This window comes from Dermacentor albipictus, unplaced genomic scaffold, assembly GCF_038994185.2.
Source record: "Dermacentor albipictus isolate Rhodes 1998 colony unplaced genomic scaffold, USDA_Dalb.pri_finalv2 scaffold_12, whole genome shotgun sequence".
NCBI lineage: Eukaryota > Metazoa > Arthropoda > Arachnida > Ixodida > Ixodidae > Dermacentor > Dermacentor albipictus.
The window spans coordinates 9,651,221-9,674,966 of NW_027225566.1; the positions used below are offsets into that span (position 1 = coordinate 9,651,221).

A 23,746-nucleotide genomic window follows, 5' to 3' on the forward strand; every position below is an offset into this window, starting at 1 on the left:
TCGGAGAAATCGCCATCCGACACATTCCCGTCTGCTATCCTCGACAAAAGCGCTTAAGCCGACGTCTTCGATGCTTTTGGCCGGCCAAGAGAATGTTCTCGAAGACCTACGATGCATAGAAAATAGGTATAAGTTGACCATTGCCAGTTAGAAATAAAATACATGCCGAAATAAGGTGATCCAGTAAAGCAGCCCTAAGGCGCCATGTGTACAATCATACACATACATATTTCACTGCATGGTACAGAGCCACTGTTATAAATAAAAACCTCAAAAACTTTTAGTATGTGAGATGTACTAACCTAATGTGTTAAGTTAATATAAAACTCACTGTCGTAAAAACGTTTTACAATCGTAAACATAAAAAGAATCACAATGCACTCACGTGCCGGTCCGTAAAACGCGGAGGCGCCCATGTTTAGTGGTTGTTTTGACCGTAGCTTTGGCGCACAAAACCTAGATGGCGCTAGTTGTCTGCTTAGGAAGCAAGAAACAGTACTCACGTGGTGTGTCATCCGGTTTGAAGCGAAGGCGCGCGGACGCTGTGGCGCCAAATTTGGTGTGTACAATTGTACACACCGCCGCTGAAGGGGCTGAAGTCAATGGGGCAATTCCCTAAATTCTCATGAAGACTACTTTTTAATAAATTACCCCGTTTGTCAGATATTCGCATTGGCTCACATTCATTTGACTTGCCCTCGTATAGCTTGCAGAACTCCTGCTTTCTATACGTGGTCTCTGTTGCGACTATAATTTCGGTGCAAATACTCACGATTCACGACCGGTGACGGCTGCTCCTGCGTAAAACATTGGAACAAATGACAGCGTCATGGAGATTTTTCTTTTCACTGGCCATTGCATATATACAAGAATGTAAACACGGTTGTTGAATGACTAAGTTTCATTAACATATTTGTCCTCAACTCATTCATTTCATGGCCTTTTCATTTTTTATATCAGCGGCATGCGCTGCTTTCCTGGTTTCGAACTGATGTAGTTCTAAAGTTCGTGTGATATTTTCTGTACTAGTTAAATAGACAAAAACATGGAAGCATTATTATCAGTTACTTTGGGCAGAATCTTTGGCACTTACGAGAACATTCTTTTATGAAAATAAACACATTTTACTTGTTTTGACAGTGCGTAACGTCCAACAATTCGTTTACAGCATTTTTGACAATGGTAATGCAGTTATTATTCATGTATTTGATTCCCCGGCAAATTGTTTAAGAGGAAGCTTTAGCTGGGGCCCAATCCGACGCGGCCTATTCAAATACATGTAAAGGCCAGAATACATGGAGCGAATATGCGACGAATAGTCGGCGTTCGACGCCCGGCGGCGCACGCGCGACGCCCGGCGGCGGAGAAATCGTCGTTCGCCGCCGATCTAGCTGGCGCAGAAAAGTTCGTCGGGCGTCGACGATACTGGAAGCGGTAAACGAGCGGCGCCCCAAACGAGCCAATCAGGCCTCACTATCCGCCACGACTTCCGACTAGGCTTCCCGCCCAGTGTTGCCACAACGCATAGCATCGCCGCTTTCTTTACACTAAATCGGCACATGAATGCCTCAAACACAAAAAAATACTAGAAATCATTTCTAAACAAACTTTTACGCATTTTAGAGTGTTCTGCAATTCAAAAGCTATAATAGTTGTCATTAAAGCTTTTTTTTTGTGTCATGTGTTTCACTACAGCTCATTTGCCTCCTCTAGACACACTGATAACAACGCCGCGAATCGCCGGCGGCGGCCGCCGTGTCTTCGCTCCATGTAGCGCAGCCCGACGAACATACGGCATCACGCCGCGGCAGATTTTCTGCCGTCCGAACTTCGTCGTGAAAGTTCGCTCCATGTATTCTGGGCTTAAAACGCAGAAACGCTTTTCTGAAATAATCCTGCTAATCGCTTTTAATGAAATTTGTTGCATTTGAGAGAGAAGGTAAATTATAGTGTCTCTTGGAAACAGAATTTCGATTTACGGCCCGAATTTCGGATAAAATACCTTGAAAAATTTGAAATGTTGAAAAAATAGAAGCACGACGTTTACAAAATTATAGCTATGTACCAAGAACACATATCTCGGTTCTGTAAACGGCAACTAATAGGAAAGTCAATGCGGACAAATTTGATATGTCACTTTGTATCTTGCGTGAATTGGTTACGTTGTGTACAAGGGTTCTGCAAAAGTCGTATTTCCATAATACTATTTTTTTAGATTCATGTTTAACATATCTGTTTTGTCCGCTGTAGATTTACTATTAGACGCAATTCACAGAATTGTGCTATCATTTTTAATTGTTGAGTTACTGAGTGTTAAACTTGACTAGCCACCCTATATACGCAATGCCTCATAACGTCGAGCATACCGAAATCTTGGAGAAACGCTAACATAATCCTAATCCATAAGAAAGGGAACTCCAAAGACTTGAAAAATTATAGACCGATCAGCTTACTGTGCGTTGCCTACTAACTATTTACTAAGGTAATCGCAAATATAATCAGGAACACCATAGACTTCTGTCAAGCAAAGGACCAGGCAGGATTCCGTAAAGGCTACTCAACAATAGATCATATTCACACCATCAATCAGGTGATAGAGAAGTGTGAGGAATATAACCAACCCTTATATATAGGTTTCATTGATTACGAAAAAGCATTTGATTCTGTCGGAACCTCAGCAGTCATGGAGGCATTACGGAATCAGGGTGTAGACGAGCCGTATGTAAAAATACTGAAAGATATCTATAGCGGCTCCACAGCCACCGTAGTCCTCCATAAGGAACGCAACAAAATCGCAATAAAGAAAGGTGTCAGGCAGGGAGATACGATCTCTCCAATGTTATTCACAGCGTGTTTACAGGAGGTATTCAGAGACCTGGATTGGGAAGAAATAGGGATAAAAGTTAATGGAGAATACCTTACTAACTTGCGATTCGCTGATAATATTGCCGTGCTTAGTAACTCAGGGGACCAACTGCAATGCATGCTCACTGACCTGGAGAGGCAAAGCAGAAGAGTGGGTCTAAAAATTAATCTGCAGAAAACTAAAGTAATTTTTAACAGTCTCGGAAGAAAACAGCAATTTACAATATGCAGCGAGGCACTGGAAGTTGTAAGGGAATACATCTACTTAGGGCAGGTAGTGACTGCGGATCCGGATCATGAGACGGAAATAATCAGAAGAATAAGAATGGGCTGGGGTGCGTTTGGCAGGCATTCTCAGATCATGAACAGCAGGTTGCCATTATCCCTCAAGAGAAAAGTGTACAACAGCTGCGTCTTACCAGTACTCACGTATGGGGCAGAAACCTGGAGCCTTACTAAGAGGGTTCTACTTAAATTGAGGACGACGCCACGAGCTATGGAAAGAAGAATGATAGGTGTAACGTTAAGGGATAAGAAAACGGCAGATTGGGTGAGGGAATAAACGCGAGTTAATGATATCTTAGTTGAAATCAAGAAAAAGAAATGGGCATGGGCAGGACATGCAATGAGGAGGGAAGATAACCGATGGTCATTAAGGGTTACGGACTGGATTCCAAGGGAAGGCAAGCGTAGCAGGGGACGGCAGAAAGTTAGGTGGGCGGATGAGATTAAAAAGTTTGCAGGGACGGCATGGCCACAATTAGTACATGACCGGGGTTGTTGGAGAAATACGGGAGAGGCCTTTGCCCTGCAGTGGGCGTAACCAGGCTGATGATGATGATGATGAAACTTGATAGTTCCGTTTTCTGAAAATTTGCGATTTCGGCCAATTTTAATAAAGAATTGACCCCCTAAATGGAAAATTCGACCCCAACAGTCACTAGAATTTAAGTTTTTCTTTTAAGTTTAACAAACATCGTCAAATTTAGTGCAGTGGTTGCGAGGAAGAACGAATTACCCTTCTACATGTATGTAAATAGCAGCACCCGAGCTAAAGCGTCCCCTTAAGGAGGAGGCCTAGCTGCAACATGAGGCCCCCCCCCTTACCCCGAACGAAATTGTTGGCTACGCCACTGCCGGTTATATCGAAGAGGCTCTCGACCTATGCAAGCCTGTGGATGCTTCTATGCCCGAAAATGACAAAGTGAAGCACGTATTGAAAGGCATCGCCGATGACATTTTCCAAATGTCGATCGCCAAGCGTCCGCGCACTGTAGCAGAACTCATAAACTTGTGCCAAAGCTACGATGAGTTGAGGAGGCAACGCGAGTTGACCAGGCGCTCATCAGTGGCTGACGAGGCTCTCTCTTCCATGACAGCCTTCTCTGATCTCTCCCCCCTGCTCACACAAATCCTTGCTTTCATGCGGGAGGAAGTTTCCCGTCAGCTTTCTCTACTACCCCACGCTGAGCTACCCCAACAGCAGCCGGAGCCACAACAGCCTCCTACACAGCTCGCCCCTACGCTCCGGCGGGTTATTGAAGATCAAGTTGCTGAGACTCTTCCAATGCAGCATCAGCAGTACCCTGTCACCGCGCAGCCTCCTCGTCAACCACTCGTTGCGCTACATCCACGGCCGCTACCACCCGTTCATCATCCCGTTCGTCGACCTGCTCCTACCTCTGCTAATCTTTGGCGCACAAGACAACAGGCCCATATGTTATGCCTGTGATATTCCCGGCCATGTTGCACGACTCTGCTGCCGCCGCATGCTGCACTCTGGTGGGCTTGTGCTGTCGTCTCCCTACGCCGACGCGCAACCTTTCCACGACATTTATTTTAGTCGGCAGTCCCCCAGGCCACCAGCCGAGTACCCGGTCCTTACACGCCGTTCACCTTCACCGCGTCTCCGCTCGTTGTCCCCCCTATGTCAGCGCCCTACACCCACGCAAGAGGAAAACTAAGCGCCGCAGTTGAGGAGGCAGGAACTGCGTCGCCGTTGATCTGTACAAGTCCTCCATTGTCGCCTTCGAACGTTGTCGACCTTACTGTTGACGGCGTCCCTACCATTGCGCTAATTGATACTGGAGCAGCCATGTCTGTCCTAAATGAGCGCCTTTCTCGCGCTTTACGAAAAGTTACGACGCCACTTTCTGGGTTTTCTCTTCGCACAGCAAGCGCCCAGCCAGTTCAACCTTCAACAGCATGCACAGCTAGAGTTGTTATTCGGGGCATTCTCTATATTGTGGAGTTGGTGGTTCTGCAGTCCTGCTCTCACGACGTGATATATGGGGCGGGACTTTATTTCGCGAAATAATGCCGTCATCAATTGTGAACGCACTGAAGTCGAATTATCGCCTCTGTGTGACGTGCCCCTTGTCGGCGCCACTTCTCTTCCCGCTAAGCTAATCCTTCGGGAAGACACTGCCATGCCGCCGTACTCGGCTGCCTTTGTTCCAGTCTTCTGTGACGCTGTCTCTGAAGCCGCTGTGCTCTTCACACCTTCGGAACTCTTCATAACCCGCAAAGATGTTCCCCTCTGTTTCGCAATGCTGGACATTTCAGCCGGTTTCAGCTCCGTCGTTGTCTGCAATCCGCTTCCTACAGCCCTGAAGGCTCTTTGCGGCGAAGCACTTGGCCGTGTTCAGCCTCTTGACGACATATTTATAACCGACATGCCGGATGCTTCGCATTCAGAGCTCATTAACTTATATGCACTTTCCACGTCTGCTCTGCCATCACCTCACTTATTCACGCCTTTCATTGCCGATGACCTTACTTCCGAGCAGCGCTCCCAGCTTCTTCACCTGCTTGCCTAGTTCAGTTCTTCTTTTGATGTCGCTCAGCCTACTCTGGATCGTACGTCAACCGTCAGCCACCACATCGACACTGGCTCCAACGAGCCATTTCGGCAGCGCTTGTACCGCGTCTCCGCTAAGGAGCGTCAGGTGATCAGTGAGCACGTGGACGACATGCTTCAGCGCGGCGTCATTCGACCTTCCAATAGCCCGTGGGCATCACCAGTGCTTCTTGTCACATAAAAAGATGGTTCCATTCGGTGCCATGTCGATTATCGCCGTCTTAATAAGATAACGCTAAAAGACGTCTACCCTCTACCGCGCATTGACGACGCTCTGGACAGCTTGCAAGGCGCTGAATTCTTATCTTCGTTGGATTTACGCTCGTGCTACTGGCAAGTCCCGATGTCAGCAGCTGATCGCCCTAAAACTGCATTCATTACTCCAGATGGTTTATACGAATTTAATGTGATGCCATTTGGCCTATGCGCCTGCTACGTTTTAACGAATTATGGACAATATCTTGTGCAGCCCAAAATGGACCATGTGCTTATGATACCTCGACAACATCTTTGTGTTCGCCCCTAATTTCAGCACGCATCTTCTTCGCCTTATGCAAGTGTTGACGTCTTTGACCAATGCAGGCCTGCAACTGAACCTGAAAATGTGCCAGTTCGCCGCGCGCAAGCTCATGATTCTAGGTCACGTCGTATCACAAGACGGCATTTGCCCCGACTCATCAAAATTCTGAGCTGTGGCAAAGTTTCCTAAACCTGAGACACACAAAGAACTCCGCGCCTTCATCGGCCTCTGTTCTTACTTCCGACGCTTTGTTCGCAATTTTGCCTCGATTATATCACTTCTTACAAAACTCTTAAGTGGCGCCAACGACCTATCCTCCTCGTCTCCTGCATGCGACACCACGTTCGTGACTTTAGGCCGTCTCCTGACGTCTCCGCCTATACTGCGACACTGCGACCCCATCGCCCCAACTGAAGTGCATACCGATGCCAGTGGTATTGGCTTTGGCGCTGTCCGTGCGCAGCGCAAGCGTGGCTACTCCGAGTACGTCGTTGCTTATCGTGCGCTGACGAAAGCAGAACGCAATTATAGCGTCACAGAAAAAGAATGCCTGGCCATCGTTTGGGCACTCGGGAAGTTTCGCCCTAATTAATACTGTAGGCCTTTCAATGTGGTTACTGACCATCACGCCCTTTGTTGGTTATCTTCTTTAAGAGACCCATCTGAAGGCCTTGCCCGCTGGCCTCTGCGCATTCAAGATTACGACATACATACACGATGTGAGGAGACACGTCATCTACCGCGTGGGTCGCAAGCACACTGACGCTTACGCTCTGTCCCGCTCTCCGCTGCCACCCGACACGGCCTCCCTCTCCACCATTAAGGCGGTATCCTCGGTCGACAGCGACACCTTCGCATCAGAACAGCGCAAGTATATTTGGGTGGCCTCTCTTTAGGATCTCCGTTCTGACTCGCCTGCGTCTCCCATCTCCCGCTCCCTGCGTCGCCAGGCTGCCCAGTTTGCTGTCCGGGATAACCTCTTGTATCGACGGAACTACCACCCGATGGTCGCAAGTGGTTCCTGATTATCCCTAGGACTTTGCGTTCCGACATGTGCGCGTGTTTCCATAGGGACCCACAATGTGCACACGCAGGCGTTTTGAAGACGTATGCCCGCCTGCGGCAACGTTACTACTGGCGAGGAATGTATACTTTTATCCAAAAGTTTGCCCGCTCGTGCCCGCAATGCGAACGCCGCCAATTTCCGCCTCATCCGGCCCACGGTTTATTACAGCCGCTTCCGTGCCCTGCTCGTGCCTTCGACCGTGTGGGAACTGACCTGTACGGGCCGCTACCGCTAACACCGGCTGGCAAACGATGGATTATTGTTGCAGTTGATCACTTTACACGCTATGCTGAAACCGCTGCTCTACCTGCAGCGACTGCCAATGACATTGCATTCATTTTGTTTCATCGTTTCATTCTTCGTCATGGCCCACCTCGGGAGCTGTTGAGTGATAGAGGCCATGTGTTTTTGTCGCAGGTGGTTGAAGCTCTGCTTGCTCAATGCCGCATAGTTCACTGGACCACCACGGCGTACCACCCTCAAACTAACGGGCTTGCGGGTCGTTTTAAACGCACCCTTGGTGATGTGCTCGACATGTACGCTTCATCGGAACATACAAACTGGGACATCATCCTCCTATTTGTCACGTATGCGTATAATACGGCTACACAAAATACTGCAGGATTTTCTCCACACTTTCTTCTCTACGGTCGCGATCCTTCCCATGCCATCGATACGGTTTTGTTTTATACACCAGACACGTCAGGGTGTGCTCCCGTTTCAGCCATCACCCAATACGCCGAGAAATGCCGTCAATTACCCCGAAAGTTCATCTCCGCCGACCAATAACGACAAAAAGCCAATCGTGATGGGGATGCTACGAATTCGGACTTCGCTCCCGGCACACTTGTCTTGTTGTCTGTGCCTTCTACCACGCCTGGACTTTCGACAAAACTTCTCTCGCAGTATGACGGACCATACCGCTTCGTCGAACACGTCTCTCCGGTCAACTATGTCATAGAGCCGCTACATACATCCGACAAGCGCCACCGTGGACGGGATGTTGTTCACGTTCACCGCCTGAAACAATGTTATGACCAGCTCGTCTCCACGTCGTAAGTCGCCAGGATGACTCCGCTTTTGCACCAGGGGTAATTGTAATGAAGAAGAAGAGCATAAGGACAAGGCCAGCCAGATTGTCTGTTCCATGCCTGCAGTGCAACCAGTGCGCCAGCCGGATCGCCAGTGCGTAGCACGAGTGTGAGCCGATCGAGCAACCAGCTGTTCCTGCGCTGCGTCACCTGCCTTCTCTATTATGAACAAAAGCTACCATCTGAACTGTGCAATACACCCCATTACAATTAGTATGTCTTTTACAGCCTACTTGAACTTACGATGAAAGCAAAGGGAATCTTAGGACTCCAGCCTAAAACATATCTGCTTTACTGCGATTCATTTCATGCAGTTCCGTGAAATGGAACACCAAGCCACTAGCTGCAACCCCCCCCCCCCCCCCCACACACACACAATTCAGGATAGGCATCCCTGTCCTGGTTGTCATCCCTGCATTAATTCTGCAAAGGAATCGATTGCCTAAAGCACTTCCCGTCAATGAATTTGCCTTCATAACGCTAAATAAATTCCACTGAATTGAGGGCTTACGTGACGAATCAAATAGAGGCTTAAGGAACACGTGAGTGACACTTCTATTGATAACTAGAGATCCGTCATTCAAGTACCCACATCACAAGACATGCTTGGAGTTATTTGAAGCATTTAAGTTTACTCATTTTCTTTGGTTCACATCTGGCTCGGCTAAGGCGTTGCGCTGCTAAACACAAGGTCGTCTGCTCTATTGCACCCGTGGCGGCTGCAGTTCGATGGCGGCGAAATTTCAATACACTCGTGGACTTCGGCTTAGATGCACATTAAAGAACTCATGGTGGTCAATATAACTCGGAATACCACATTAGGGCATGTTTAATAATCAGACAGCAGTTTTGGCTCGTAAAACCGCCGAGTTTGATTATTATTTATGAAGACAATTTCATTCACGGGACAGCCACTGTCCGCTTATTTGGGTCGACAAAGATGCCTACCCCCGTGACCTTAAGATTACTCCATTCTATAGCTGCTACCTTGCGTTGAGTGATTTTGACGCGTATTACCTCATTAACGTGACCATAGAAAGTGCGTCGGCAACTTTGACGTGGTCCCGCTTGAAAATTTGCGCCCGCGGGTGCTTGTCGTAAGTGAACCAGTCGCCGTACTTCTGTACGTTGAACGGTGCACCACTCAGCTGGAACATGAAGGGAGAGTACCTGTTGAAAGAAATCAGAACGGAATGTTGCTTTCTGTACAGCTTGTTTTGTTTTCGACCTACAGATTTTTCATAAAAGCATAAGGAGAGCAGCAAATGGGGGTTTTTTCCACACGCATTCCTTGGCGATGCAGGCATACTTTTCCGCTAATAAATTAAGCTTCTGAAGACTAATTATCAAAATTTCAATATTTACCTTCTTTATTAGCGCCTTGCAGGCTCTTGTCAAAACGGCAAATTTGGAGGCAGTGACATTTTTATGCACACTCGTGTTTTAAACATCTTGAAAAACTCACCTAATTCGACATATTCGTCATCACATTCCAAAACTCAATCGAGGCAATATCGAGACGGAGACTGCTGACAGTTATGATCAGGGGTCTGTTACCAGGTGGCAATGAGACCCGTGCCTCGCCGGAGGGCGAACAGGGTGGGGTGAACTTTGAATGATAGCATACCGCTGCAAATCCTGAGCCGTTACACAGCCCCATATGCTTACCAGGCAAAGCATGGCGCATGAGTTGCTGCTGTGACTGACCGCAATGTCCGACGTCAAACTTCTTTCCATATGTCGTCACGAGACATTCCGGTCACATATGATAGAGGGGCCGACTTTTGGGTGCTCCAGCGGCGCTCACTTTCCATACTGCCTGGTTTTACCGTTGAAATTCTATGTTAACTATCTCAAAGTAGGTGCGCCTTTGAACATTTATAAAAATTGAGAATGCTATCAGATGTCTCTGCTTCCAAATTCACCGCTTAAACAACTGTCCCTAAGCCACTAATAAAGAAGTTAATATATAACCTTTCGTTAATTATTTTTGCGAAGCTCGCGTTATTAGGGGAAAATTTAACTTTTTTGCACACACCTCTGCTATAACGCCATGTTCTCTGCTCTTATAGCTTATTTATGAAAAATCTGTATTCTCTGAAAAATGCAGCAGATCCAACGTGCCCTGTTGGAATCCACATACAGCGAAACTTTCCCTAAATGCATAAGAAGTGCTGAAGCACTTGTTTGTGCTTATTCAATGTGCGTGCAAAGTTAAATGGCACGCGTTAGTCACACATTTTATTGACGAAATGCAATTCCTTGTAAACAAAACACATATGTGTGATATAGGCGTTAATTGCATGTCTTCGTGGTGCTCACTTTGGTGTTTGGGAACTGAAGTAGGAGCAAAACTTTCGGCGCCATTCGTTTGGGGTACCTAACCTGCCCCTGGAGGCGCAGATACGACAGTCCACGCCGTTGTCAGGCGGCGCAACGCATGCACGACCATGAGGGCATCTGATTCAGTACCCTCTCTCCCATCTCGTCGCTGCTTTCTGTGTCACGTCCTGTCCACGTCACGTCCACCAGAGGCCAACGACACGCATGCGCAGGCCGGACTCACCCCTGTATACTTTCCACTGCTGCGGGTGAAGTAGTGCGAGCCATCGCTCCTACATTGCGCGGCCGCCCCACATCCGAGTGAGCTGTTTGGCGAGAACAGCAACAGCAGGTGGCAGCCACGATCAGCAACACAGCCGCCGGGAGGTTCACGAAGAAAGCTTTGCTTTAAAGCTCTGTATATTCTAGACACGTGCACATGCAAAGAGAAAGCGGATCGCGTGCAGGGACTTCTGGTGGGGAAACGATGTTAATGGCGAATGGGCAAACAGTGAATTGCAAAAAGAGGCATGCACTGAAGGTTCTCGAAACACGGTTGAGAAAGCAAGACATTTACTCAATCTTCTGAGTTTGGATTAAATAGACCACGGTAAAACTTGATTTCCTCCTGGCAATGAAGTTTTTTTGTTGATTACACCATACTTGCGTGCGTACACGGAGATAAGGAGGTCATATCTATACAGAGGAAGACGTTAGAAATACCGCTGACATGCAAATGAATTACATTCCAGCTACTATAGCGCCACTAGCACTGTACTAAAATGCTTATCCGAAAAACTTGCAAGAGAAATAAAGTACATGTAGTGCTTACAGGTTCTGTAACGTAAACAAGAAGAATTCCTTAACTCACGGGTTTTCTGGAGAAATAAAGTGTAGATTGCGGTGGATATAACACAAATCTTAATTCCCTTTGCATTATCTTCGATAATACATTTTCTTGTAGACATCGGCGCGCACAATTGAGAAAGGCACAAAATAAAGGCACACATGGACACAAGCGCTGTTCTTCGAGAATAAACACAGAGCTGTCCTTGGCATTTTACTTGGCTGCAGTGCTCAGTGCTCCGATGCGACAGCGTGGGTTGTTGGCACTTACGGGATATTGTAGCTTGGCCAGTAGGACTCCTTGCGGAGCACAGCCGTCACGTCCTCCATGCGGATGAAGCCGCTGGGCAGGAAAGAGGGGGACACGTAAAGCACCTGGGCGACGTGTCTCAATCATAACCGACGGCACTACGACTACACCGAATTAGACGAACGTAAGCGTTTAGTCATAACATGTCTAGACACTGCATGGCGAGCGCACGCCTGGCACGCGTAGGCAAACTCGACTAAAACAGCCATAGATGCAAGTCAAATTGAGATGTGCAAACGTAATCATACCAGCGCAGAGAGTGCTCCTTTGCTTTTTGTAATATGAAAAACACTTTGACAAGTTTTCAAAACCCGTTTGCTGGGTGTCACTGAAAATGTACTCCCGCAGTATTTTGAGTGAGGAATACTGACACTGCGGTTGGGAGTCTAGAAACCGTGAATTCGTTGTGTTATGTAATTCACTTAGGTACAATATGGGAAAACAAAAAGAAAAAAAAAACTGCGCAGAACCAACTACAGCAATTTTCAGTGCAATGAAAGTATATGCCGGCTGGTCCACAGAAACGAGGAAAGATTTATAGCTCAGCCGATGCAGTATATTGAGGACGCTATTAAAAGCCTGCTGCTGACCGCTTCATGGTGCATGTCATGCTGTGTTTTGCGATTCAGTCAGTTGCAAAATTAGTCAAGGTCGCTCTGCCAAAATTTGAGATTTTAAGTAATAGGGCAACATTTCTATAGAGTAAATCGTAGACCATTCGCGGAAACGTTAAATTAAGCAATACTTAACGCAACATATTATGTTTTTCCACATCGCAAAGGGAAACCACAAAATAAAATTAAGAGAAAATCCCCTGACTACCTGCTTGTCTTCTCCAGCACCACAGCTCCAGAAAGTGCCGCGTTTGAACAAACGTTGCATTTGACCGATACTGCGCTGGCGCTTAGAAAGTGACAGACTAGCAAGATTTGCGACGCATCAGTCTGATCACAGCTATGATGAAACAACGCGCCTGTTGCTAACCGCAGCGCAAACAAAAACTGACTGCTGGCTTAAATTTCGCATCCGATTCCTCCAGAATTGCACTGTGACTTAGTCACGATCAGCACGCGAGTTAAAGTACTATTTATATATGCAGGGTGCAGTTTTGAGCGCTGCAATTACGGCTCACAAGTGAATAATGATGGGAGCTTTATATTTTGCGTGCTTATACTGCTTGAGGTTAGGATGTTAAAATGTGCTGAAACAGCCGTTTCCCGGAACCTCTTACAACATTCTCATTTGAAATTTTCATGCAAATGGAAGTCTTACCAAGTCGTTGATTAATTCTTTAGCAACATATATCTAAACAAAAATATTGTGACACGCTCCATTAGGCAGCCAACAACACTCATATCATGCCCTGCTTCTGTAGAGCATTACAGGCGCTGAAATTATGCGCCGTGTAATTAGGAAGCCCAAGCTAGGTAGCTCGGTTGAGAAAATATCATATGCGGTGGCGACAAACCACGGAGGCACTGTGAATTTCGGTACCGATGTGGGAAGTTGCCACTGACGATTAAGCAACGTAGCTCGCTCTGTTATAGTCTAAATCATATCACTGTTCAAGTGTCAATAATTGCTTTTCGCAGAAGTTAAAGGCAATGCCGCTGAAAAAGAAACACCCACGGCAAGGATTCCAGAATCCAGAGCAGTCCTTCTGGAAGTTGCTGTCCTGATTTGAATTTGTTATAGTCGATGACCATCCATTGTTTGCTGTTGCTGCGCACAAAAAAAAATACAGAAAAAACAACTGAAATTAAATCTCAAAAGCCATCAGTCTTGGAGCAAAGCATAGAATATGCGTGGTTTTTTTCGCATGAATACATTATCATAATTTAGAGTCTTAGCTCTGATGTGTACGGCAAGTAGGGTAATACCGTAAAGTCCGTGGCGTGTGCATGCGTGCACTTTACCGTCCGGGAAGTCTTTCCGTATGGCGTACTGGACAGTAATGAGGATATACCGTAGCTGTGTGAGAAGCTTGATTGGCTAAACCAAGACGATTCAAACACGGCTAGAAAATGGCGTCGGCCGGACGGCCCTTTCGAGGCTACCGAATTATAACCCGCTCAGATTGTCCCCACATTGCGCTTGCTGCAGCCTATATAGGCCACGCCAGTAACGAAAAGCACACAAAAATTTCCCTGGCGATATATTGCCACATCCTATATGGTCACCGCGGGTATGTGCCAGGCGATGAGAACGACGCTGAAGTGGCGCGCGAGTGAAAGAACAGAGACGACAACGACGTCGCGTTGACTGCTCTCATAAAAGTGCTTTTACACGTCCTCTACGCCGGCTTTCCCGTCTCCTAATAGGCTGTGACACTAGTGGAGGTGCGGGGTAGGATTGTCTCATGCTCGGTACCCCTTCGCGGAGCCATACCTCGAAAGCGGAATCACCTTCGTTCATCGAAACTCCTGTTCACCGGCACAGTCGCCGCCTGCTAGGCCTGACGCCCGAGTTCAACCCTTTGCAGGACCCTGCTGGAACGCGTCAACCTACTTCCGCCATGGCTACTGCAACTCCATCGCAGGTGACGCTGCAGAATCCTGATATACCAGAAAGTTTCCACGGCGACGCTTTTGAGGATGTCCAAGATTGGCTTGACCAATTTGAGCGTGTCGCCAGTTATAATGACTGGGGCTCCCAGCAAAAGCTGCCTAATGTCTATTTTGCGCTTCAAGACAGTGCGCGGACGTGGTTTGCGAACCGGGAGAGAAATTTGACCACGTGGGATGCCTTCCGCACCCAGCTGCTAGACACGTTCACTAGTAGCGACAGAAGAGACAACGCGCAGCGCCATTTGAATCCCGTATTCAAAAACCAAACGAGAGCGTTGCCATGTTTGCAGAAGATATGGCCCACCTTTTCCGCAGAGCAGACCCTGAGATGGCCGAAGAAAAGAAGTTGCGCTATCTCTTGCGCGGAGTGAAGGAGGAACTCTTTGCCGGGCTCGTGAGGAACCCACCGACGACAGTGGCCGAATTCACCAAGGAGGCTACCGGTATAAAACAGGCACTACAGCAACGGTACCGCCAATATGATCGCAAGAGCTCGCCGGTGAATGCTTCCATTCTACCTGAGAGCTGCAGCACGTATCTACGTGAAGTCATCAGAGAGATTGTGCGAGAGGAGATCCGGCAGCTCGGGATCTCTCCCATGGCACCAGCGGTGGCTTCTGTCGCTGATATCGTTCGGGAGGAAGTTCGAGAGGCCTTTTCGTCGCCCGACTGGCAGGCGGTGCCGCGACGATTGACCTACGCGGAAGCTGTCTGCCGTCCACCTCCTGCCACTTCGATGCTGCTGACACCGTCGACCACTTCGACGCAGCCATCACCGCCACTCCCGACGCCCTATTTTCGACAGTCACAGCCGCCGCCAACTATGCCGTATCGCCGCCAGTCGATCGCTGCGCCTCGTTTCTACACTGAATTCTCTGCCGGGTACTCGCTTCGAAAGACCGATTTGTGGCGCACCGCTGACCGCCGGCCGCTATGCTTTCATTGCGGCGAAGCAGGACATGTTTACCGCGCATGCCACTACCGCGCGGCTGGGTATCCAAAATTTTCCAGCTGCAGTAACCCTGTGTCTGATGCTGCACGTAGCCGTGACGGAAATTCTACAAACTTTCGGCCAGAAGGTTCAACGACGCCTCGATCGCGTTCCCCCTCTCCGGCTCGTTACACCCCACCGACCCGTCGCGATTTTTCTGACGCCTCTAGGGGCAGGTCCCCTAGCCCGCGCCGGGGAAACTAGACGCAGCGACCTCCGGGGGTGAGGTTGCAAACCGGCTAGCTACCCAAGAGCCCCCATCTCCGACGATCGACGACTCTACAACTCCGACGACTCCAACCACACCACCTGCAACCGACGCCGTCAGCGCCGACCTTGTCGTTTGCATTGACGGCCACCAAGTGGCCGCTCTCGTCGATACTGGTTCGCATTTTTCGATAATCAGTCAAAAGCTGGCCGACAGGCTGAGAAAAGTGAAGACGCGGTGGACCGGGCCCAACATCAGAACTGCCGGTGGCCAGTTGATGACGCCGATTGGAAAATGCACAGCCAGAATAGTAATCGCCGGTGCAACCTTCGTCGCCACCCTCGTCATTCTCTTTGAGTGTTGTAAAGAACTGGATGGATTTTTTGAGAGAGTATGGTGCAGTGATTAATGTCCGTGACCTCGTCTTCACATTTTCTATGAGCTCAGACGACGTCGACCCCGCGGGGCACCAGTGACCCCGCTTACGTATCGCCGACGACGACGTCATGCTTCCGCCGCGAAGCTGTTCCCTCGTGCCTGTAATCTGCGACAACTTCAGCACTGGCACTGGCGTCGCTGAACACATCGACGCACTGGTACTGAGTCAAGGCGTTTCCATCGCCAAGGCCGTAATTAACGTACACGACGGACGTGCTGAACTACTGCTGACGAATTTTACCGGGGAACGTCGACACATTGTTAAAGGCACAGCTGTTTCTTACTTCGACGAATTTACATCAATACAGGACTGCCTCTCAGTGGAGCACGCGACGTTCACTGGCGCTATGCCTGCCCCTGTGGTCGATATCAGTCCCACCTTATCGCCCGTCGAACGCAGCAGCCTTCTTGAGCTCATCGATGAGTTTAAGAGCTGCTTCTCATCCACGTCACGAGTTAAGGGCCGTTTATAGTCCGACGTAACGCACGCGCGCGCGCGCGCGCGCGCACGCTACGTTACGTCGGCGAAAACGACACCTCTATAGTCGGGCGCACCGGCGCAGCTAACGTAACCGGCGGCTTCCAACGCGCCCAGGCGGGCCCGGCGCCGATTTGGCTCCGGAGCCATTCGCGCGTCGAAGACGGCGGAACTCTCGCACCACAATGCACTGCGCGCGAAGAAAAAGGCGCCAACACAACTCCGCAGACGGCTTTTGCGGACGGCGCGCGACTTGGTGAACCTTCTGCGCATGCTCCGAAGATAGCAGCCTACTGCGCGCGCGTTGAAGTATAGAGGGGATGGCATCTCGGCTGGCGCAGCGCAACCGACGTAGCGTGACTGACCGCGAACGACGCTCGCCCGCGCGCCGATAACGTCGGACTATAAACAGCCCTTAAGAGTCCTTGGGCATCGCCTGTCGTATTGGTGAAAAAGAAGGATGGTAGCCTGCGCTTCTAAGTCGACTACCGAAAACTCAACCTGATCACAAAGAAAGACGTTTATCCGCTACCGCGTATCGACGATTCACTGGACAGGCTACGAAACGCACGTTACTTTTCGTCGATGGATTTGAAAAGCGGCTACTGGCAAATAGAAGTTGATGAAAGAGACCGTGAGAAGACCGCTTTTGTTACGCCCGACGGACTTTATGAATTTCAGGAGCTCCCCTTCGGTTTGTGTTCTGCGCCGGCAACGTTTCAATGAATAATGGACACTGTACTCTCAGGCCTCAAATGGCAAACCTGTCTGTTCTACCTCGACGACGTGATTGTTTTCTCCGTAACGTTCGAGGAACACTTACGGAGACTAAAGATGGTCTTCGAAGCAATACGCTCAGCTGGTCTAACTTTAAAACCTGAAAAGTGCCATTTTGGCATTGAAGAACTTCAATTTCTCGGTCACGTTGTTAGTCGTGAAGGTGTCCGACCTGACCCTCATAAAATATCTGCCGTTGCTAATTTCCCAACACCATCAGTTAAAAAGGCCGTGCGACGTTTTCTGGGCCTTTGCGCCTACTACCGACGGTTTATTGCGGAATTTTCGCACATCGCATGGCCATTGACCCATCTTACCAGAGAAGATGTCCCCTTTGTGCGGGGTGAAGACCAGCAACGGGCTTTTGATGACCTACGGAAAGGGCTGCAGGCGCCTCCCGTCCTCGCACACTTTGATGAAGACGCTCCTACGATTCTTCATATCGACGCTAGTAATGTCGGCCTCGGCGCAGTGATTGTACAGCGGCAGGGCGGCACCGAAATAGTGATTGCTTACGCCAGCAGGACGCTATCCAGGACGGAGGCTAACTACTCCACTACAGAAAAAGAATGTCTCGCTCTGGTGTGTGCCGTCCTGAAATTTCAGCCATATTTGTATGGTCGGAGTTTCACCGTTGTCAATGATTATCATACACTTTGCTGGCTGACTAATTTAAAAGATCCAGCTGGTCGGCTTGTGCGCTAGAGTCTTCGGCTCCAAGAGTTCGACTTCACGGTTGTGTATAAATCGGGGAAACGACACACCGACGCCGACTGCCTCTCTCGGTCTCCTGTTGAGACTGCAGTCCACGACGATGATGACGCGGGTTTTCTAGGTGTGCTAGATACTGTCGACGTTTCACGCCACCAACGCGAGGACGCAGAACTGGTTCCTCTTTTCAATTACTTGGAGCGAAAAACAAGCAGCGTGACGAGGTTATTCGCGAGAGGGCTGCCTTCGTTTTGCTTACGCCACGACGTTCTCTATAAAAAAAACTTTTCACCTAATGGCAGCAGCTACCTACTCGTCATTCCCGCATCTCTTCGCGACGAAGTCCTACACGCCTGTCACACCAAGCCGACCGCTGGTCACTTGGGATACACCCGCACATTGGCAAGAATTAGGCTAAAGTACTATTGGCCAAGACTTGCGTTGATCGTGAAGCGTTACACACAGACATGCCTAGATTGCCAGCGCCGCAAAGCCCTACCCGGCAAGCCAGCTGGACTGCTGCATCCTGTTCACACACCGCAAGCGCCGTTCGAACAAATTGGCATGGTCCGTTTAGGTCCATTTCCACTGTCTACTGCCGGAAATAGATGGGTAATCGTCGTCACTGATTATCTTACTCGATACGCCGAAACAGGTGCTATCCAACGTGGAACAGCAGCCGAAGCAGCGCGATTTTTCGTCGAAGCAGTCGTCCTAAGGCATGGCGCTCCCGCAGTGTTCATAACAGACAGAGGATCTGCGTTCACGGCTGCGCTTCTGGATACCGTGTTGCGACTAAGTTGTACCACTCACCGAAAGACCACGGCTTATCATTCCCAAACCAATGGGCTGACAGAACGTATGAATAAGACACTGGCAGACATGATGAGTATGTACATCGACGTCGACCACAAGAACTGGGACGACATTTTACCACACGTTACATTTGCGTATAACACGGCTCGCCAAGAGACAACACGCGTGACGCCTTTCAACCTCGTTTACGGACGCGAAGTGAGAACAATGTTGGACGCAATGCTGCCACAGGAGTGCGGTGACGACGAGACTGGTGCCGAGGAGTTTACGACGCAACGCGCAGAGGAAGCCAGGCAGCTTGCGCGTTTGCGAATCCAAGAACGACAGGAATACGATGCCCGACACTATAATCTTCGGCACAAACCCGTCACATACAACGTCGGTGACCAGGTGTGGGTCTTGACTCCGACTCGTCGGCGAGGGCTGTCTGAGAAGCTCCTGCGAAGATACTTCGGCCCGTACACAGTTCTGCGCCGCATCAGCGATGTGAATTACGAAGTTGTCCCCGACAGCCATAACTGCTCCAAACGTCGGCGGCATCTGCCCGAGGTTGTGCACGTGCTTCGTATGAAGCCCTACATTTCCTCGTGACCTCAACTTTGCACCGTCTGTGCACAGCCTTCGGCGGTTGGTGCATCGGGACGATGCCTTTTTTTTTTTCAAAGGGGGGGCAAATGCCACATCCTATATGGTCGCCGCGGTTATGTGCCAGGCGATGAGAACGACGCTGAAGTGGCGCGCGAGTGAAAAAACAGAGACGACAACGACGTCGCGTTGACTGCTCTCATAAAAGTGCTTTTACACGTCCTCTACGCCGGCTTTCCCGTCTCCTAATAGGCTGCGACAATATGGCGACGGTATTGCGCTAGCATTGAATCAACATAGCGACTCAAGGTATTGCCACCGTCGAAACGAATTTTGTATGAGGCGTGCATTGCAGCGGGATCCCTCTTTCGCGCTCTCCTAAGATAACTCGGCACTATGCCATCTTCGAAATGGATTGCGCGGCGGTGCGTGCAAACTAGGGTGTTATAGACAATGGCCGAGTGGGCCGAACGGCACTCTTCTTCTGAGGCGCCGCGTGTGGAAAAATTGTGCGAGGGCGCCGTGAGCATACGTTGTACACATACGTTGGTTACCCCCGTGGGCACAGACACTAAGTCGCTTCGACGTAGTGCTGAATTGAAACCATGTATTTATTTATTGTACCCACAAGGCTTTACAGCATTGCAGAGGGGATGGACATAGAAAGAACACGTACAAATTTGATAAGGAGGACTTTACATGAAACAGAAAATTAAGGAAAAGCTGAAACAAATGAATGAAAGATAATGGCAGGTTGTCATAGGGTGCATGGAATCACATGGTGACACGTTGTTTATTGCGATATGCATGCGACACATGCGAAAAAGAAGGCGAAAAATGGCAAAACAAAAGGCACCACTTCCTTTTGAGTTATTTCTTTCCTGATTTCGTTTTTTTCCTCTTAAGTAGTTACTCATGGCAGGTTTCTTTTCCATTGCCGCCAGCCATGAGATTATTTCAGCCTCTCTGACTTTCCGCTTGACATTCTTTGTTGTTGTGTTGCTCACCATACAGGCCGCATACTTGCTGGTAAACTTAGTAGTTCTTTTCCTCCACTGTGAATCAATGTTTTTTTTTTTTCTGTAAAGATACCTCAACACTGTCCCAGACTATTTGCTTTCTTCCGTATTCTTCACTAGTTCTTTGGATGGATGGATGGATGGATGGATGGATGGATGGATGGATGGATGGATGGATGGATGGATGGATGGATGGATGGATGGATGGATGGATGGAAGGATGGATGGACGGATGGATGGATGGATGGACGGATGGATGGATGGATGGATGGATGGATGGATGGATGGATGGATGGATGGATGGATGGATGGATGGATGGATGAATGGATGGATGGATGGATGGATGGATGGATGGATGGATGGATGGATGGATGGATGGATGGATGAATGGATGGATGGAGAGATGTTATGAGCATCCCCTTTGGAACGGGGCAGTCGGCTGTGCCACCAAGCTCTTGCTGTTATACTGCCTAATGTCCTATCTAGGTTAAACAACAACAACAACAACAACAACAACAAAAACATTATGAACTAACACACCCGAAATTTCTGATCCCCTACTGCGAACTGTGCTTTAGTACGTCTCCGTTTTTTGTCGTTTTCCTACTTTTATTCCACCAATCCCCCAATCACCTCTTACTAATCCCTACTGCGGACATGTTTGCTTTACCACTGCTCCAGCTTAACCCAAGGGCTTCAAGGAGGCCAGCGATGCCTAAATCGACCGCTGCGTAGACGTCTTCATGTTGTAACAAAACATGCTCCACGTTTCCCTAGCTTTACCGCAGCAAGCACATCCTTCTTCTTCCTTTTTATATTTAGCCTTATAGGTGCGTGTTCTAAGGTTCTAGAGCTATGGAAAGAAGAATGATAGGTGTAACGTTAAGGGATAAAAAAAGGGCAGATTGGGTGAGGGAACAAACGCGAGGTAATGATATCTTAGTTGAAATCAAGAAAAAGAAATGGACATGGGCAGGACACGTAATGAGGAGGGAAGATAACCGATGGTCATTGAGAGTTACGGAATGGATTCCAAGGGAAGGGAAGCGTAGCAGAGGGCGGCAGAATGTTAGGTGGGCGGATGAGATTAAGAAGTTTGCAGGGACATGGCCACAATTAGTACATGACCGGGGTAGTTGGAGAAGTATGGGATAGGCCTTTGCCCTGCAGTGGGCGTAACCAGGCTGCTGCTGATGATGATGCGGATGATGATGATGATGTTCTAAGGCATCCCGATCTCGCTTCGATAAGTAATGAGCTTCCCTTTGCGTTATCGTAGATTTTTTCTTTCCTGATTTCATTTTTTCCTCATAAGTAGTTACTGATTGCAGGTTTCTTTTCCATTGCCGCCACCCATGAGATTATTTCAGCCTCTCTGACTTTCGCCTGACCTTCCTTGTTGCTGTGTTGCGCACCCTACAGGCCGCATACTTGCTGGTAAGCTTCCTAGTTCTGTTCCTTCACTGTGAATCAATGTTTTTCCTGTACAGATACCTGGAAACACTCTCCGAGCCCATTTACTTTCTTCCATATTCCTCAGCCGTTCTTCATACTCAATTTTACTGCGAGCTACCCGCACTTCAAAACTAGTCCAGCCCATATCAACCTGCACAACCTCATTTGTAGTCTTCCCGTGAGCGCCCAATGCGAGGTGACCCACTGACTCTTGGTTTCCGTCGAGTCCTGATTATATCCCTGATTAAAAGCAAACAACCGCACTTCGAAACTAAGTCCTGGAACCATTACACCTTTTCACATACCTTGGAGGACCTCGTACCTATTGTATCCCCATAGCGCTCTGTGCTTCATTATTGCTGAATTTCTCTTCCTCTTCACTGTTATTGTTTTTTCCTGTGTTTCCATATACCTATTGCCTTTGTTTAGCCATATATAAAGGTATTTAGATGCTGCTACCCGAGATATTTCTTGGTCCTGTATCTCCACTGTCAGTTCGGTGTTTTCATTTAATACCAAGATACCTGATTTTCTAGCACTACATTTCAAACTTAAATTGTTGCCTTCCTGTCCACAGACATCAGCAAGACGTTGCAAATCACTTTGCTTGTTAGCTAGCTGCACAATGTCGTCCGCATAAGATAAACCTGGGAGCTGCTACTCTACTACTGCACCCGCCTGTTTGTATGAGAGATTAAACCCGATATTACTTCCTTCTAGCGCCCTCTCCATCCACACCATGTACATCGTAAACAGCAGCGGGGATAAAGGGCACCCCTGCCTCAGTCCCTTGTTGATATGAACTTTCTCGTGGCTCCTCATCCCTTCCCATTCAACGCAAACGGTATTTTCTAGTTAAATCTCTCTCAAAAGGTGTAGACAATCGTCACCTAAGCCTTTCTCTTCCAGAAAATACCACAATATATTGTGGTCTACGTTGTCATAGGCTCCTGCAATGTCTAAAAAGGCCACATTCAACGGTCTGCTTTCTGCTTTTGATATTTCAATACACTGAGTAAGAACAAATAAGTTATCACCCAAACGCCTACCTATTCTGAAGCCATTCTGAAGCTCTCCCAAAATGCCAGTATTCTCTGCCCATGCTTGTAGCTTTAATTTGATTGCCTCCATTGCTAACCTGCATATTACTGATGTAATGGTCAATGGTTTATACCAGTGAATTCTGCCTTTCTCCCTCTTACCTCTATATATTAAATTCATTCTACTTTATCGCCAACTGTCTGGTATTCATCTATCATTTACAATTTTTTCTGCTGCTTTCATAACTGCTTTTTCCTTGGCTTTTACCGCCATCTATCGGGCCGCTCAGAAACTATATGGTTTAATAATTTGATGTCCCTTCAGGTGGCCCTAAGCGCATTGCTTAGATAATTATGTGTGTGTATGTGTGCGTGTTTGTGTGTGTGTCTGCGTGGGTGACGGATTGATGTATGGATATCCCTATGTTTACGTAAGTTCAACACCGCGATGTTAGAGTGATGTCTTTTCCGATTGCATTCCTTTTCGCGCTTCTACAATGGCTAGAGCGACGCTCCGCCCACGTTATTGAAATGATCAGCCGGCCGTGAACGGCGGGTGATTTGAGTGGCAAACGAGCGGAAGGCATAGCTACAATATTGTGGCGTACTTGCACCTAGTTGCTTGTATGCACCAAAAAAAAAAAAGCTTAGCGAGATTTTTTTTCAGATGTCAGTAACGTACACTATGCTTATGACGCGTACGTTGTTTTCCAGCTGCGAACTAGCAAAGTTGGTAGGCCTAGTCACATCCATCGCTTCGTTTCGCTTGCCTGGAGTCGG

At 48.4% G+C, this 23,746-nt stretch overlaps 1 protein-coding gene across 1 annotated transcript in view; it reads right to left on the reverse strand.

Annotated features, from left to right (window-relative positions):
* The window catches only part of LOC139051498 (putative phospholipase B-like 2), a 126,737-nt gene that overhangs the window by 46,532 nt on the left and 56,459 nt on the right, over positions 1–23,746 (reverse strand). The window contains exons 2-4 of the mRNA XM_070528481.1: positions 13,510–13,602; positions 11,842–11,913; positions 9,420–9,572 (exon numbers count right to left, since the gene is read on the reverse strand). Coding sequence (XP_070384582.1) covers positions 9,420–9,572; positions 11,842–11,913; positions 13,510–13,602 — 318 coding nt within the window. The remainder of the gene's footprint in view (positions 1–9,419; positions 9,573–11,841; positions 11,914–13,509; positions 13,603–23,746) is intronic.